At 34.4% G+C, this 17,459-nt stretch overlaps 1 protein-coding gene across 6 annotated transcripts in view; it reads left to right on the top strand.

Annotated features, from left to right (window-relative positions):
* Nucleotides 1-17,459, top strand: part of STRN3 (striatin 3) — a 66,383-nt gene that overhangs the window by 26,343 nt on the left and 22,581 nt on the right. The window contains exons 4-9 of one of the 6 annotated variants that reach the window (XM_074585099.1): nt 825-903; nt 1,198-1,377; nt 1,849-1,981; nt 3,646-3,787; nt 9,359-9,469; nt 16,516-16,656. In XM_074585099.1, the coding sequence (XP_074441200.1) occupies nt 825-903; nt 1,198-1,377; nt 1,849-1,981; nt 3,646-3,787; nt 9,359-9,469; nt 16,516-16,656 (786 nt within the window). Of the gene's footprint in view, nt 1-821; nt 904-1,197; nt 1,378-1,848; nt 1,982-3,645; nt 3,788-9,358; nt 9,470-16,515; nt 16,657-17,459 lie in introns of all 6 variants that reach the window. The other 5 variants (XM_074585098.1, XM_074585100.1, XM_074585101.1 and 2 more) reach the window with 5 other exon arrangements.

Below are 17,459 nucleotides of genomic sequence, written 5' to 3'. Positions count from 1 at the left end.
CTCTTCACAATATTGCAGATAAACGAAAGCATTTTTCATAACAACATTGGACTGTTTAATAAGCAGAATTGCACATGGCTTCTCTTGAAATATACATCTTCGGGAAGTTGCACTGTTTGCCTGTATTTGTGTAATGTGCCTTAAAATTATAGTCTACAGATTTTTATTTTTTCTTCCCCTTTTCTCATTTTTTTTTTTTTCTGTTTGTTTTCTGCTTTAGAAGTGCCACATTTTGGGTACTTTTATATCCGGTTGAGACCAGACACCATTGTTCATGTTTCTTGCTTGACGGGATTTTTCATACGTGTTTAAAAGCAGTGGGTCTAGATTTTAATTGTTGATAGTAAACTGATGGAATTTGTGTTAAACTTGACATGTTTGTTTTCTCCAAATGCTGATATAGGTCACTGCTTCTCTTATTTTAACTGTATTTTCCATGTTGCTTTCTAAGCATCTCTGCTTTGTGAAAGAGATATAGCCTGTTTTCTTAGTAGTAACACTTCAGCTGATCAGGGCAAGGTTTTCTTTTGTGTACAAGTTAAATATTTTTCTAGTTCCTTTTCTGCATGTAAGGGACCAGGATTTTTTAACTGATTCTATTCTGGTAAAGTACTTGCTTGGTGCTTCAGCAAAGAATTAGAAAAAAATATAATTTGGTTAAAAAACACTGTGTGAGACTGCATCTAACTTAAAGCTTTTTTTTAAGATTTGCTTTTAATTTCATTGGTGTCTTGTAAAAAGTAAATTGATCTTTACACAAAAAAAATAAAACCAGAACAAAAGAGAAAAAACCCACCCAACTATGACACTGTATCTTTCAGAAGAAACCAAAGATATGGAGGTTCCTGCAGTACCTCAAAATAGCCAATTGACCTGGAAGCAAGGCAGACAGTTACTAAGACAGTAAGTAACGTTGTTGAATATTGGTGTATTCAAACTTTTCCTTGAAACGTGAGGAGCTGTATATATGCTTACTCTATGAAACGCAGTAATTGAGGCGGGCAAATAGTGGTTCATTTTTCAGGACTTCGTAGTCTTGAGCTTTAAGCAGAGTAAAGTTTTCCATATGAGATGGAGAGCAATGAAGTTTATCTTCCAAAAATTATATAGTAGTGGCATTAATTTTTAACAGTCAATACTAATTTCTTTCATTTTCCCTCAAATATGCTTTCCCTTTTCTTCTCTTAATGCATCTAGGTATCTTCAGGAAGTAGGTTATACAGATACAATATTGGATGTACGCTCCCAGCGGGTAAGGTCTTTGCTTGGGCTCTCCAATTCAGAACCAAACGGTTCAGTAGAAACAAAGAACTTAGAACAGATCCTCAATGGGGGTGAATCTCCTTCATCGAAACAAAAGGGACAGGAAATCAAAAGGTAAATGAAGAGATAAGAAATCCATAAAGTTTAAGTATGTTTTACTTGGTCAGTGATCTGTACTGGTCAGTTCACATTGAACTTTCAACTCCAGAGTTTCTGAACACCTGTGAGTCTAGCTGACTAAACATGATGAACTTAACTGAAGTTGGTTATACATAGGAACTTATGTATTTATATTACATACATATATGTATATTATATACAGGAAAATACATTGTGTATTAAAGTTGAATTTATGTCATATAACCACTTTGGAGTTGTTATTTTAAGGCAAGATTCTGTTGAGTGGTGCTTTTATTATAAGGAATTAGGCAGCTGTAGAAACTTCTTCATACAACCATTTCTTGTTGTTTTGCTAGTTTTAAAGCTCTTAAGCTGTTAGGTAGCAATTGCATTTAATCTGATTAATCTTCTAAAATCTTTTCAGGAAGTAAAACGGATTATCTGTTAATGTTTTTATTTATGTAGGAATTCTGGTGATGTTCTTGAAACATTTAACTTCTTAGAAAATGCAGATGATAGTGATGAAGAAGAAGAGAGTGACATGATAGAAGATATTGCAGAAGGAAAAGAAAAGCACCGGATAAATAAGAAACACAAAGTAAAAGATTTTTTTTTAATTTTTGTTTAATATAGATCTGAAATCCCTTTTTAAAAGGGAATCTTTTCTACCCAGATGATAATAACTGTGTCATATTAAAATGCTTGTTGTTGTACCTTCATTATCTGAATGGATTGTAAGCAGACGCTTAATTGGTAAATTTGGTGGTTTAGTTAACATGTTACCTTGAAAACAACCAACCAAGCTGTTAGCAAATGTGAATGAAATGCTGAGAGAGATAACTGATTTGGCCATTTCAGCTTCTCTGTGTACTTTGAGTCCCTTTAAGAGGCAAATTTAGCACAATAGAGTGTGCGTCCTTCTTGAATTTTGGAAAAGGTAGGGACAATCCCTTAGAAGAAACTAAATTATGTAATGGGGAAAAAAAATCAGTTTCATGCCAAATATGTGTTTAGTTCTTCCTTTTATGCAGCTTTTTACCAAATATGTTAAGAGCCTAGCAGAGACTTGTCTCCAGTAACCTTCTGTTGAAGGTTCAATTAAGTTTTGTTCTGTTTTGTTTTTCTCTTTAGTTTTGCATCCTGTGAGCAGCTTTCTAGATAGGATAGAGTATATTACCTGTCCCTTTTTAGTTCTTTTTCTCCTGTACTGGAAGAGTCTCCCTGTCCTTGAGGTTTCCTTGTGTGAAGAGGTTGATTTATGAACATTGTACTGACGGTTTTATTACTTCTTGCTCAGTAGAGTTCTCTGTAGCATGATGACCCCTCTGGCTGCATTGAGTGTTGTTAAATAGCTAGCAGCATTATCTCAGCTTCATGCAAGTCTTAATTTCCCAATTTGACTTGTCAGGAAGGGTTTTCCACCATACCTTTGGTACTAGCTTGCACTTCTGGTAAATAGATTAATCAAGCAATTGGTTGAATCTTTTTTGTTCTAAGGCAGTGGCTAGTCTGATAAATAGATTATCTACTAAGTCAAGCACATACAAAGACACTACTCTCATTTTTTGATGCTTGACAAAGCTTGTTTTTTATAGAAAGTAGAAGGATCATTTATAGTTACTTTGTAAAAGTTATCTCTCTGCAAAAGTGTAAGAATATTGTCATAGAAATCACAGAAACCTAACCCCATGTGGAAATTTTCTTTACCTGCAGAAGGAAAGAAACCTTTTCACTGATGCCTTGGTAGGGGGATGTTTCTTTTGTTTAAGGTGAAGGTGTGATAAAACTAGTAAAAAGACACTTTTCTGAAAACACTGTATTTTCCAAGCTTATGCTTAACACTGAAGTAGAACTGGAAAGCAAAAAGGAAAAAAGGCTTCTGGACCATCAGAAAACACAGTTTGTTTGCAAAGTTTCTCTGCAGAGCTATTGATATTGCAAGAAAATCAAAAAAATTTTCCAAATTATATGTTTTAAATAAAAAATGAAGACTGGGATGTATGGGATTGTTTTTGTTGCTAAATCTAGTGTCAGTATTCTTTTCATTTCCTAATGATCACTAGACTGCACTGCGCTCTCTTTTTTTTTTTTTTTTAATAAGCAGCTCTAGATCTGACTATCTCTTACGTGTCTTTCTGCATTTCATGTTTTCCCCTGCAACCAAGTACTCAGGGAGGGTAATCTGTATCACTTCTAACCTAAATATTTGAGTAGAAAATCTGTTTGTGATTCAAATGCAGAAAAATATTTATCTGCTTGCAGATTGGTAATGAAGGTTTAGCTGCTGACCTTACAGATGACCCCGATACTGAAGAAGCTTTGAAAGAATTTGATTTTTTAGTGACAGCTGAAGATGGTGAGGGAGCTGGAGAAGCTCGAAGTTCAGGAGATGGAACAGAGTGGGGTAAGATGCTAACAAAAGCACTTAGAAATAAAGGAATAGTTGTTCATGATAGTACATAAGAGTTGCAATACCTGCTAAGACGGTGTGGGTGTGTGGATGATTGTGATGATCAAATGCTGATGCTTAGATAATACTGTAATGGATGCTGAAACTTTCATATATATATATGCTGTTGTAGTTGCCACAAATACAGTTAGTTACATTTGTTTTGGGTTTGGTTCCAAAACTGAAATAGGAGTCTGTTTTCCTTCTTGAATAAGACAGCTAGGATTCTGAATGTCTTTATACCTGAACTAAATTTGCTTTCAAATATGGATTTATTTTTTCTTTCCCCTATTTGTTTCTGGTCAAAAGCTTTGAACTTTTTGTGTTCAAGTTAAATGAATTTCTTTGGTGTACTTGTAAAAATGAGCAAATAGTATATTTAGTTTTTCTGGCTGAGATTTTTAGATGTTATTGCTAATGTGGCTTGCATTAGTAGAACCAAAAAAACACTTTTATACTGACCCAACTTTTTATTTAATTATTTTAATTTTAGAGTAGATAATAAAATTAAGTGGGTTAGAAATTTGATAAAAAACAAAATATGCTAGGTCAGAAAGTCCTGGACCCTACATGTTTCAAAAGAAGAAATTGAAAGAGGGAGAGAGTTTGGGTGGGAAAAAGAATAACAAACCAAGTAATTCACATCTGCCTTGAAATGGGAGATTTACCATCTTAGTTTCTGAACTGTGGTACAAGCAATTTTGTGGTTGCGTATTGTAAGGCCAAAAAGTGCCGCTAGATCATCTTGTTTGACCGTTTTATGTCATTGAGACAATTAATTTGTCATACAATGAATTTGTCATACTTAGATAAACACCTTGGTGAGCAAAGAGAATATAGAGATCTACAGAAATCAAAATACTGACACATCTTCCAGGAAAATCATTCAGTCTTGATTTTGAAGGTACCAAGGATTAGAAAGCATTCCTTCCTCGAAATTAGTATCAAAGGGTTAGTCACTTTTTTTTTTTTTAGAATCGGTCTTATTTCTAATTGGAAGGTGAAGCTGGACAAACTGTTACCTTTAGTTTTGGTAATACCTGTCTATTTTTAGAAGCGTTTTAGTTGCTTGGTGGTGATGTTATCTGATTAGTTTCTTGATCATCTTTTTATTTGGCCAAACAGGCAAATCTCTTGGTATAAGGTGTCTCATAGGCCCAAAGCCAAGGGTTTGACTTCATTTGCAGCATCCCTTCAAACGTATAGTGATGCAAAAAGTTCTGGTTCTAGCATTAGTCTTAGCACTATTGTATATAGAAGGAAAGACAGCTAGGGTACTATAATTCATGCAATCAAAGATTTATCCATTTTTTCAGAGCATTCTGCTGAAACTTAGTGAAATTCTAAGTCATTCCTTTCCCCCGTTACTTTGCAGAGTGTTATATCTCTGTCATCTTCTCAGGTAGTTACCCAGAATGGGGGAATTCTGATTTATCTGCAGTGCTGACTTTGCAAGTTAAATTTTTTTCAAACTTGGGTTTTGAACAGTTCAGTAGATGTCCTAAACTTAAAAATACAATACAATTTATAAATATAGTTTAAAAAACAAATTAACCCACCAAACTATTCAGAGAGCGATTTGAGTGTCTTTTACTACAGTTTAAGTGAACCCATAGCAAAAGTGAGACAGAGCATTTTGGAAGTTTGTACGCCCTTGTGACAGCTGTTTTGTGACAACTGGTTTAACTGCAGTAATTCCATTACCAAAACACTCATGTCTGAGGCAAGGAAGTGGGGAGGAAGAAATAAACATAAATCTACTTGCATCTTTAAAAGTATGTGCTCTGAGTTTTGCCATATGAAGACAATATCTGTAACTTTGTTCTATATTTTGTACTAACTTACAGTTTCAATGAGTCAGAAGACGTACTTCCAACTGTAGTAGCAATTCTTTTTTCATAGTATGTCACTGATTTTAGTACAGCTGTTCTTTCCTTAAATGGATCTTTAAGGATACAATCTATCAGGTCTTGGGATTCAGTGTCACTTTTCTTGAAGATCAGCATGTACATTTGAAATATTTAGTCAGTGCTTCTTTATTGCACATCAAATATAATATTTGAAATATTGTCCCACTTAAATGCCTTCTAAAATAAAATAGTACATTACCTAAACCAATTTATTTTAGTCTGTCACATTATTTTCAACTCTGTGAAACTGTTATTACTTGAAATCTCCAGGTTCACCCATTTATTTATTTTTGAGGGGGAACTTCATTTAAATGAATAGTTGCCATTACTTACTAAACAATTACATCAGTCATCTACTTTATCATTTGAGTTGTAATTCATATTTTTCTTATCTCATATTGTAAACAGTTGCTCTGTTCTGTTTTCTTGTCATCTTTTTTCCTTGCCGTTTTAGTTTTTCTGTCATTGGCATCCTTCTATCGCTTCTTAATCTTGCAAAATTTAGGCTCTCTGAAAAAAATATAAATGTTTACACGTATGTTTCTTTATAATGCTTTTTACTATCTGGAAGCCAGACTTCCGATGTGTAGGCTCTAAAGCTGTTGCCTAGTTTTGTTTTATTATTACTTTCAATACTTAGTTGTCAAAGTATTATCTGTAGGTCTAACTTCAGATATGCTAAAATATTTCATTTGAGAGTTACTTTTTTGATATTGGAGACTTCTGCAAACCACCCAATGAGTCTGGAATTTTGGGCTTTTTTTTTTTTTTTTCCTTCTTGTACTACAGCTTTTTATGAACACATTCTTTTTTTTTTTTTTTTGTAAGTGCCTCATTTAATATCCTTTGAGTCTTACATTTTGTTTTCAGACGTTGTGATTTAAAGCATCCTGTCATGCAACATGTTTAACTTAGGAACAGTTTGCCTTCCAAATACTGGAAGATGAGCAAATTCAAACAGTGTTAAATAAAGAATTAAGGTATGCAGCACATTCAAAAAGGGATGTACGTTTTTAGATTAAAAATTTTTAAATGCCTTCTGGTGATATGGTATCATCAAGAAAAAGATGTATATAGAATTTCTGTTTGCTTAAGCAAACAGGAATAAATGCGTATTATTTTTATACTATGTTACATGTTAAAGATACTACATATTATGTAGTCTTCTTATTCTGCTTATGATTTCAGTGACTAACTACGTGTTCATCACTGAATTTCTCCTCTCCATGAAACACAGAAGTCCTGTTTACCCATGGACCATGAGTCAGAGAATGACTGACTGCCCAGAATTTTTGGGTGGCAGAGTGTGACTGGAATTCAGTCTTGTGGATCGTTTTTTAAATAATAATAAAAAAAAAGTAATTAAAAAAAAACCCTCAACACATTTCTCCACTAAATGGTATCGACTAGTGGGCATCCTGGATCCTCTGTACTGTCCAGGTGCCAGTTTAGTGTGGGTTATAAACACTGCAGGCAATTTGAGGAAGTTCACCCATACGGAGTTCTAGTTCCATGGCTGTATTCTGAAATAGCTAAGTAAGGCACACCTGAGAGAAACACTGCTGGGTCTTCCTAAAAAATCTCCACTGAAATTTGTTTCACAGCCTCTTTGGTTAATCAGAGTTAGTTTTTTTTTTTTTTATCTAGTTTTCTATTTATGACCTATATTTCGGCAGCCGATAGCATTGTTTTAAGTATTTATGTTTGCAGGCTTATGCTTTTCCTGTTTTCTGTTGACTGAATGAGGCCAGTTCCTTCAAATTCTTTGTCTTGATATCTATATGCCCTGTTTGTTTTGCAATCTACAGACCTATTCCAGACTTCTAATGTAGAACGCAGACTGGACATGTTACTTCAATTTTGTCATCATCATCACTGAATTATGTGGAGTACTCCTGGTTTAATGCACCACACCTTTTAAAACACAGAACAACAGTTTTGTTGTGGCATTCTTTTATTATTATTTTTTACATCAGCATTACATTGCTGTTACGTGTTCCTGAATCCTTCTCTGCAGTGCTGCAACGTGGCTGATTATTTTCTTTTTATTAATAGTGCTTTGGATTTTTATTTATTTATTTTTTTAATTTTAACTGTTCTTAACTGAATTTCCTTTCATTGGGTTTTAGGGTTTTCTTTTGTTGTTTTACCTAATTTCCTTCCTGTTTTGGTTGGGCATGTCCTCTGACTTATCTTTCTATGCTTCTTGTATTTCCTCACCGATCACTGTTCTTCTCTGTCAACATTTTGGCCCTGCGAGTATAAAAGTTTAGGTCTTTGTGTTTGCAGTTTGGTCTCTTTAGCTGCAGTTTGGTGTATGATGTCATCGTTCTCTTCCCCTCTCCACGGTTCTTTGTGGACACCTCAGGGGACTTTGCCATCATGCTGCCTGTTTCATGCCTTCGCCACCCTTCCTGTTTCTATATTCCACCTCTTTATCAAGGTTGTTTCTCTTTGTCATTGATCGGCCCTATTTGAATGATGGTCTTTTGGTAGGTGTCATTGTCATGTTTTGTCATGAAACATGTACTTCGAATAAGTCCTACTTGTTTGCATCATAAATGCATGTTTCTTTCTCTCTGTAGCGTATGGCTCCTCTTGTGCATTTTTATAATGGATATAACTTCAAAAATTGCTGTTTTATGAAAACTCTGATATTGTAGGTATGATTGGAAGTTGGGAACCGAGGAACTTAGTTTTATTATTTTATGTCTAAAGAATTTGCGAGCATAAGCTTAACTGGCACACAAACCAAGTTTGGTTGCTGCCTAGTTGCCTTTTAGCAAAAGTCTTTCTGAAAATGTTACATTTACCTCGTCTTAGAGACAAGTTTATCCTTTTACTAATTCTGTGTTTCCAGAAATACTTGCTATGGATAGCTTAGAAAAGTGGAGTCTTGACTTTTCTTGGAGATTAATTAACTGCAATATTTGTCAAACAGAAAAAGACATGTCTTCTGAAACTACTGTGGAATGTTGTATTTCTGCTAATTATAATTTATTTGCTGGAATGCAGGGGGATGTCAATTTATTCACCCATGCAAATTACTTTTCTTCATCTTTGTGTAAAGAGCTGTATTTTTTATTGACTTGTTTCTCTGGTTATATGTAGGACCAAGGTTTCTTTCTTGTGCATGTAGAATGAGTGTGAGAGGATGCATGGTGGTCTTCATGAATAAACTGGCACTGACTTACTCAGCTTGCATTTTCATGAGTAATATAGCATGAATACTTTTATTTGCTTATTCAACACTGGCTGAATAATTTCTTAACACTGTCTTTCTAAAGATGCAGTAATCATTTCTGAACACCAATGAATTTTTGTGTATTTTGAAGTATCTAACATAAGCAGTTACTTCTGAAGCTTAATTTGTTTGCTCCTTAGTAACAAATTAACATACAAATTTCAAATATGTAACTGATATTATACAGTGCCTTGGAAAACTGTATGAAATGAGACTTAGTATTTTGTAAACTTAAAACTGAGACTGCACCTTTAAAGCAAAGATTTATTAAGAACTTTTATTAATGCTCTTAAACAGCTATGATAGTAAATCGCCAACAGCTTGCATTGCCAATTGCTGATTTTTTTTCTTTTAATAATATGCTGCATGTAGACAAAGATGACCTGTCCCCAACTGCTGAGGTTTGGGATGTAGACCAGGGACTAATAAGTAAACTGAAGGAACAGTACAAGAAGGAACGAAAGGGGAAGAAAGGGGTAAAGAGTAAGTGCAGATTCTGAATCTTGTAATGCAACGCTTTTTTTGCCTATCTATATAGAACACATTTTTTCTCACAAGTTCTGTTTTTGTTTTTTTCATTAAACATTGTTTTCTGTAACGGGGGCAACCAACTTTAACTTTCTACCTGCTGAATGTGAATGTGTCAAACAAAACCTTTGACAGCCATTTCCTAGATGAGAAATATTGAAAACACATAAAAATTTAAGGTTAAATGGCTAAAAAGCCAAATGTTTTGAAATGTGAGTGTAAGAATAATGAACAACTTGCATTTTGAGGATATACCTACTCAATGTTTCCTATTTCAGAAGTTTTCTGAAAGATTTAAACTTTATCTGCTTCTTAAAATGTAATATTATGGTACTGTTGTGGGTGGGGTTTTTTTTGTTTTTTTAACATGAGCTTGAATCAAGCTATAATTGCTATTCATGGGCTTGTAATTATTTTTACAATCTAAGATAATGCGAATTTTAAAAATCCTGTAATGTAAATACGAATTTTTGGGGGGCTTTGTTTAGGATATAATCTTTATTTTTTGGTGCCCTTCACTTTTCTGTGCAGTTACCACATTTTGGTTGACATCTCTTTACTCTTTAAGAGTGTTCAAACCAGTTGACCTATTCGAACTACGTAAGTTAAACTAAACTTTAATATTGAAGTACCTGGTAAAAATGCTTTTGTAACTTACATCATCAGCTATACAAACTCTTAGTGGATAAAGTGTTACTAAATCAGTGTCACTCTAGAGAAGCTCCCTTTGTTGCAGTGTCTTTATTTTGAGAGCATATCACAACAGTTTCTGGTGATATTTAGTAAAAAATATTTTTTTATATTAAAATATAACACTTCATGAATAATTCAGTAATTAAGATTTTAATTTACTTTGTAACATCTAACAAATTAAAATTAATGTAGTGCATGTTGATTGCTTTTGTCAGCAATTTTGCATGACTCGCATGTACACACAAACACACAAATATACAAAATCTCTGAAGTAAAGATTTTTTACTGAGTTTTTGGTTTGGTCAGAACTTACAGTAATAGTCTGGGTGCTAATGGGTGTCCTTATTTAACATGTAAATCACTAGTAGACACCAAATTCACATAGAGTATTTTGTAGAGTTAGAAACTTCCTGTTACTACTAAAGTGGACTTTTATTTGAAATTTTCTTACTAAACTTCACATTTTAGACTTTTGGAAGCGCAGTGGCTGCAAAATAACAGCAAATGTTTTGCATTCTGAGGAAAATAAAGTAATTATTTAGGGTATTTTTATATTTGTCTCTCAGACATTGCAAAGCTTTAGGTTATCACATACCGAACGTTCTTGAAACTGTACTTACATTTCGATTGTAATCTTTTTGAACCCACCATGCTGGTTAATTTCTACTTTCTGGCTTGTGGAAGGTAAGCAGCTGTAAAACAGGGACAAGTAGTGTTGTTCTAGGATTATAAAGTCTATGGAAAAAACTCTTCTCAGACCTCCAGATTTGTTTTAGTGGCATTATTTTGGCTTGTCTAGAAAAGATTTCTCTTCCTGCACTTGTTGTTTCCTTATCTGCTATGCAGTCAAGAATTTCTATCATCTTTTTGGTTTTTCATCTGTAAATCTTAAAATTTCCAGAAGAGAAGCATAATTCTCATCCAGCAAAAATAACTACTTTGTCAAAAACTGGCGTTTTAGTGGTCTGCATTGCCAATTAAATTGGTTGTGACTATCATTTAGGATAAATAGTAATTATTCTATCTGAAATGTCCAGTTGCAAAATTTAACACTGCAACATTATTATCAAAACTTTTCTTCCTGTCCTCTTTCCTGGACAGTTTCTGCAAACGGTATAACATTAAATTTCGTGCCATGAATGGCCTGACATGTTGGCCATTAATTATTATTTGACGTATATTCTCTTTTGACAATGTGTGTTCCACTGTCAATACTTAAAGGAGTATTTTCTTCATCTAAAGTAATTTTAAAAGCTGCATGTTCACGTAAGAGAATATTTAGGAGACAACTGTGTGTCACAGTGCTGTGAGGTCACGTAAGTCACTGTTTAGCATTTGGGATTTTAAGATTAAATTCTTGTTTGGGAAACCCTGAGCTCATATATGTAGTCTCACAAGGTGGTTTGTGTGATACTGCACTTGTCACATTCGTCATAGTAGCTTCTGATTAAAAATTGGCCTCTAATCACTGAGCTAATTGAATGAGATAATTCCATACACAGTAAAAAATATGCATTTGAGGTTGGACAGGTTTGTTTAAATTCTGTTTATTTGATTCTTAGATTATTTTTTTTTCTCAGCTTTTTTAACATTGAGACTGAAAATAGTGTCAGGGACCACCTTTATTGCTGCTTCCCATGTCTGATCATTCATGAACTTAATTCTGAATATTCATCTTTAGCTTTGCTCTTCAGGGTATTGTCAGACTTTTTATCAAAATTTATTTGGAGCAATATCAGAAGTTATATGCATGACAGAATATATATCATCATGAAGATCAAATAAATGTGCATTGACTATCATCTCTTGCAATACTTTGAGGACAGCATAGTAGGGCAGATGTTCTAGTGAGTTCTTCTGGTGGATATTTTGGTAACAATCATAATCCTCATTTAGACTGCTGTCTTCATAACAGGGCTTTAATAGCCCTGGCCCAGGTGTGGTAAATTTCATTTCAAGTGTAGAGATAAGTAACTATACAGAAGTAGATTTGATTCTATTTTGATATTTCTGTAATCTGCATTCATATGTGTTCTTTTGGGTGGAACACCTTCATTTAGGTCATCTTCTTTCAGCACATATGTTTTCATAATGTAGTACTTACTCTTTTTCTCTTTTTGGGTTGTGATTTTTTTTTTTTTTTTCCCTGCCATGATAGTCACAATGGTAGGTGGAAATACTACTTTATTACGAAAGGATCTTTAAAAAAAAAAGCCACTAAACCAAAAACTACCCTACACTTTAAATGCTTTTATAATATGAGCTGTAAAATGACCCCAGACCTGTTTATTGAAGAGTTCTTATATTTAAAAACAAACAAACAAACAAAAAACCCAACGCAATTCAACCACAATGTATTCTGGACTTCATTGTGATAAACAGGTAAGGAGTTTTGATAAACAGGTTTGATTTCTATAAAACTGCGCTTACCTTTTACAGTAATATGGTGAATTTAAGGCCGGTTTCTTCACGAAGTTTGATAAGATCAGTTTTGGCAGCTAAATCAGGGGATGACTTTTTCAGATACGGTCTGTTACATTTTCAGACGATAATAGTGGAGATGATGCGTATCTCATTTCATACTATCAGGTCAGAGTAATGTGTTTTCAGCAATTTGAAAAATAGTTTTCACATATTAAATTGTATGTGTACATCACTGTTAAAATGAAGATCACTTTACTGATTTTTCCTTCATTTCTTTGAAACCTTTCTCATTTTATTTTTTTTTACTTTCTTGCTTTCTATCCTCAGTCTAATCTTTATTTATGAAACAGTATATGTCCCAATCACTTTGCTAGCCTTGATTTCTGGGAATACAGTGTAACAGTTGATAGGCATGAAAACAGATTTGGATTTTATCACCTTCATTAGCATCACCTGTAGATGTGCAAGGATCCCTGTGTTACATTCAGACTTGGGCTATTACATCTCGATGCTAATAGAAATCTGCTTATGGCTTCTTAGACTCCGGCATCTCAGACTACAACTTTTCAGCACTGAATATTCAATTACCTTTTTCACTTTTGATCTCTGAAGAAGGATACACTGAGATGGAATTGTAGGTGTTTTGGTTTTGTTCATAACAGGTTCATGTTTACTGACTGTTTGGTTTTTTTTGTTCTAGTCTTTTCTTGAGTATAAAACAGTCATCCATTTTGTGCCTTGAACGTAGCTGCTTACGCAGAGACAGCACATTTTTATCCTTAAAAATCTATGTGTAACATTTAAAATACTTCATGAATTATATCAAGGTATACTTGCACTTAATTGAAAGCAGAAATCTGCAGTCTTCTGTGGTGGTGGCACAGTCTTGAATATTGACATTTTTCAGCAAGAAGTACAGAGAAGTTGTTGGGAACAGCAAGCTGTTCTTTTGTAAACTTCAGAAAGAAGTTTCTGTCTGTGTTGTATGATAGATTGAGAGCTGTTCTGAGGTTATGCCTGAAGGACAAGAAGTGACTAAACATACTGGCCAGCAGGTTGAGGGGGGTGATTCTACCCATCCACTCTGCTCTAGTGAGGCCCCACCTGGAGTACTGCATCCAGCTCTGGAGCCCTCAGCACAGGAAAGACCAGGACCTGTTGGAGTGAGTCAAGAAGGAAGGCCATGAAGATGAGAAGGCTGGAGCACCTCTCCTATGAGGACAGGCTGAGAGAATTGGGGTTGTTCAGCCTGGAGAAGAGAAGGCTCTGGGGAGACCTTATTGTGGCCTTTCAGTGCTTAAAGGGGGCTTATAAGAAAGATGAGGACAGACTTTTTAGCAGAGCCTGTTATGACAGGACAAGGGGTAATGGTGTTAAAGTAAAAGAGGGAAGATTTAGGCTAGATATAAGGAAGAAATTTTTTACCATGAGGCTGGTGAAGCGCTGGAACAGGTTGCCCAGAGAGGTGGTAGATGTCCCATCCCTGGAAACATTCAAGGTCAGGTTGGACGGGGCTCTGAGCAACCTGATCTGGTTGGAGATGTCCTTGCTTGTTGCAGGGAGGGTTGGACTAGATGACCTTTAAAGGTCCTTTCCGACCCAAACCATTTTATGATTCTATGACATACTGAATGACTGACTGGTTCAAGGTAGCGGAGCAGGGACCTACTTGTAGTTTTTTCTGAGTGTGCTCTGAGACAAACTTCTGCCCATATGTTTGGTGTGAAAACACTTTCAAAAGATGCTTTCATTTTGGATGTGAATAAGAGATTATAAGCCATATTTGGCATCTTTCTTCCATGTGTTGAACAGTTCATGCATATCAACATGGAGAAGTCAAATGTGTTTTCTTCTGGAAAGCAAAGGGTATGTTAAAGCAGACAGTTTAGGGTACCTGTCATGACTTTTATCATGTCATTTACTGATAGCGGTATAATATCTTCAAGAATGTATCTGCTTCTGGTCACCATAAGTGGCTGACTGACAGCCAGCTGGAATAAAGACAAAAGCAAGCTTTGTGATCTGTAGGCTATAGACCTGGCCATTTTAAGAATATGAGATCTCACCTGCTGACTGCAATTAAGTATCATACCTCTGAAATTAAATCCTATCAGTCTGGTGGCTATTAGAAAAAAAAGTGTTGGTGCAAAAGAGACATTCCTCATTTTTATTATTTTACACTCACGTCATTAGCTAAGATCACAGGTTTCTAGATTCACTTCTACTAGAGAGTGAAATGAAACAAACACTCAAGAAATCTGTTTTGTTGCATAAGGGAAACTTTTGGAAGCCTTTTTTGTTCTCAGCCAACTTCTAGGTAGCAGCCTTTGTAGATTTACTTGGAATACTAAATGTTCTGTAAAAGAAAGAAAGAAAAATGAGAAGCATAAAAAAAAAGTATTGGGTGTTGTATATTATTTGGCAAAATGAAATTGTTTTGCAAGTATTCATGAGAATAGTTACATAGCATCCCTCGTGGGGTATGCATGGTATACTTTTTGCTGATTCTGCTTCCAGAAATGTTCTTCCTTGTCATCATTCTCTCCAGAGAATTCTCCGTTATCTTCAGAGAATTCAGTTATTGATGGATATTCATTTTTGAACACATCAATTTTAACCATTTGTTGTCAGTAAGATCTAAAAATTGAAATTATTAGATATTATTTGAAAGAGTGTGTTTTAGCGTTTTAACTGTTTAAACGGACAGTTCTGCTTTTGATAAATCACCTGTAATTACAGTGTTTACCTCTTACTTTTTCAAGAATAAGGCTTTGCTTTAGTTTTGATGTCCTTTTAAGAAAAGTGGTACATCACCTCAGAGTATAAGAAATTGTTTCCTAATACTTTACTAGAAAATGGACATACTTGAAAATTATTTAAGTTCTAATGTGTCCTTCTAAAGATAGTAAACACTTATGTTTTAGCACATTTAAAAGCATAGTGGGGGAGGGGGGGCAGGGTGGTGGGGTTTTTGTTCTGTTCTACAATAGATCTGTCTGCAGTCCCAGGAAGTACCCTTTTATTGATTGAAGGCTGGTTATGTCTTGCATCATTGTGGATTGTTTTCTTTAAAGAGATTCTGTCTCTGAAATTTCACTTGATGATTGAAGCTTGACTTTCTGACATGCAAGCTGTAAGGTGGAATCAGGAAAGAATTTATTAATTAAAAAAAATTATACTGTTCTTGTTTGCTAGTGTCTCCATGAATTTAATGCACATATAATTCAGTATGATTCGTTTATAGAGGCATGCTTGTATAATAACGGTAATATACGTCTGCAGTTTCATACAGTGGTGGAAGCATTCTTGCTCTTGAGTTTCAACAAACGCTTTATACAATTTAAATACCATTCAAAAACAGGGAAAGTTAATTGTTTGTTGCACCCCCTTATGAGCTGTCTGTACCTTTTCCCTCATTTTTAAGCTTATTTTTTATTTGCGCTCTGTTTTTCAGTGTTAAATTGTTTAGTATAGTTAAAGTTGTGTAATATTATTAGCAAATGTTTAATTCATCTGTATTTTGTTTAATAGTTAATGTTCTTATAATATTTGTCTTGCCTTCTCAGTAGGGCTGTAAGATGATTTTTTTTCTCCCCTACAGGAAACTGTAGAACAGATCTACGGAACACAAAGGAGTTATTCTTTGATTTAGTGAATTAAAACTGTTTGCATGTAGTTTTCAGATTTGATATAATAATTCCTCCTTTTGATTTCCAAAAGATGAATTTTATTAATATACAAAGACAAAAGCAAAGCATTGTATTTATTTTAAGGAGGTCCCATCAGTAATTATTCTTGTTTAATTAGTTTATTGGATTTTTAGACTTCAGTCAAGCCAAGCGGTAGCAATCAAATGAATCTTTGCTGCTGACGTTAATTTACAGGAGTCAACAGGACAAAACTTCACGACATGATAGCTGATCTGGGCGATGATGAGATACCCCACATCCCTTCAGGAATCATTAATCAGTCTAGGTCACCCTCTTCTAGAATGACTGATCATGAAGGTGCAAGAGCAGAGGAAGGTACAAAAAATTCAGCTACTTGTTATGTTTCAGGAGATTTCTTTTAGAAAGCACACGCTGTAATTTACTGTCCCCTCTAGAAAGCTTAATGCAATTGCAGACTGCCACATTATTATTTTATTTGCAGTTCTTCCCAAATGGTTTTATAAGAATATGTTGTGAGCTTCTGTGGCTTATCATAACTCACCATTATTTCATAAGTATTTTTAAACAATTTCATGTACAGCAGTGTGTTCTGAAACTATTCACTATTAAAAACCTGTTTGCTGACTGCCCCCCATTAGCAAAACCTTTTACAAATAGGGTGTTATTGATTGAGGGGAAAAAAGGTGAGTATTAACATTTGATACACAGTTTGCATTTTAAAGTGAAACTTATAAGTGGTTATTTAATTTATGAGACTTATTTGTCTCTTTTTCCTCAAGTTTAATGTTCTCTCTTTAAAAATTCTCTTGTCCATATACACAAGTGTACAAAGACACACTATTTCTTTACAAAGTATTGATTTCAATTTCAAGATTATCTTAGGCAATGGAAGTTAGTGGCAAACTATTATCTAAATAGTCCAAAATCTTGTGTTCACTTTAAGTTTTTTGTTTTAAAGGAATGATTTTCCTTGTATTAGCTTTGAGATTAGAATACCATTACGTAAATTCTGTCCTCAGAAGACATTGATTCAAAATACTCAGCTGAATTCAGATTTGGCTCCTTTATGATGATCTTGAACCGATAAGCCCTGGCATGGTATCAGCTATACCAGAAGTGTAAAGAATTTGCCCTCTTTCTGATCCTGAAAATCTGTT

Source organism: Larus michahellis, chromosome 4 (genome assembly GCF_964199755.1).
Source record: "Larus michahellis chromosome 4, bLarMic1.1, whole genome shotgun sequence".
Taxonomy (NCBI): domain Eukaryota; kingdom Metazoa; phylum Chordata; class Aves; order Charadriiformes; family Laridae; genus Larus; species Larus michahellis.
This window is presented reverse-complemented; position numbering and strand designations above follow the sequence as displayed.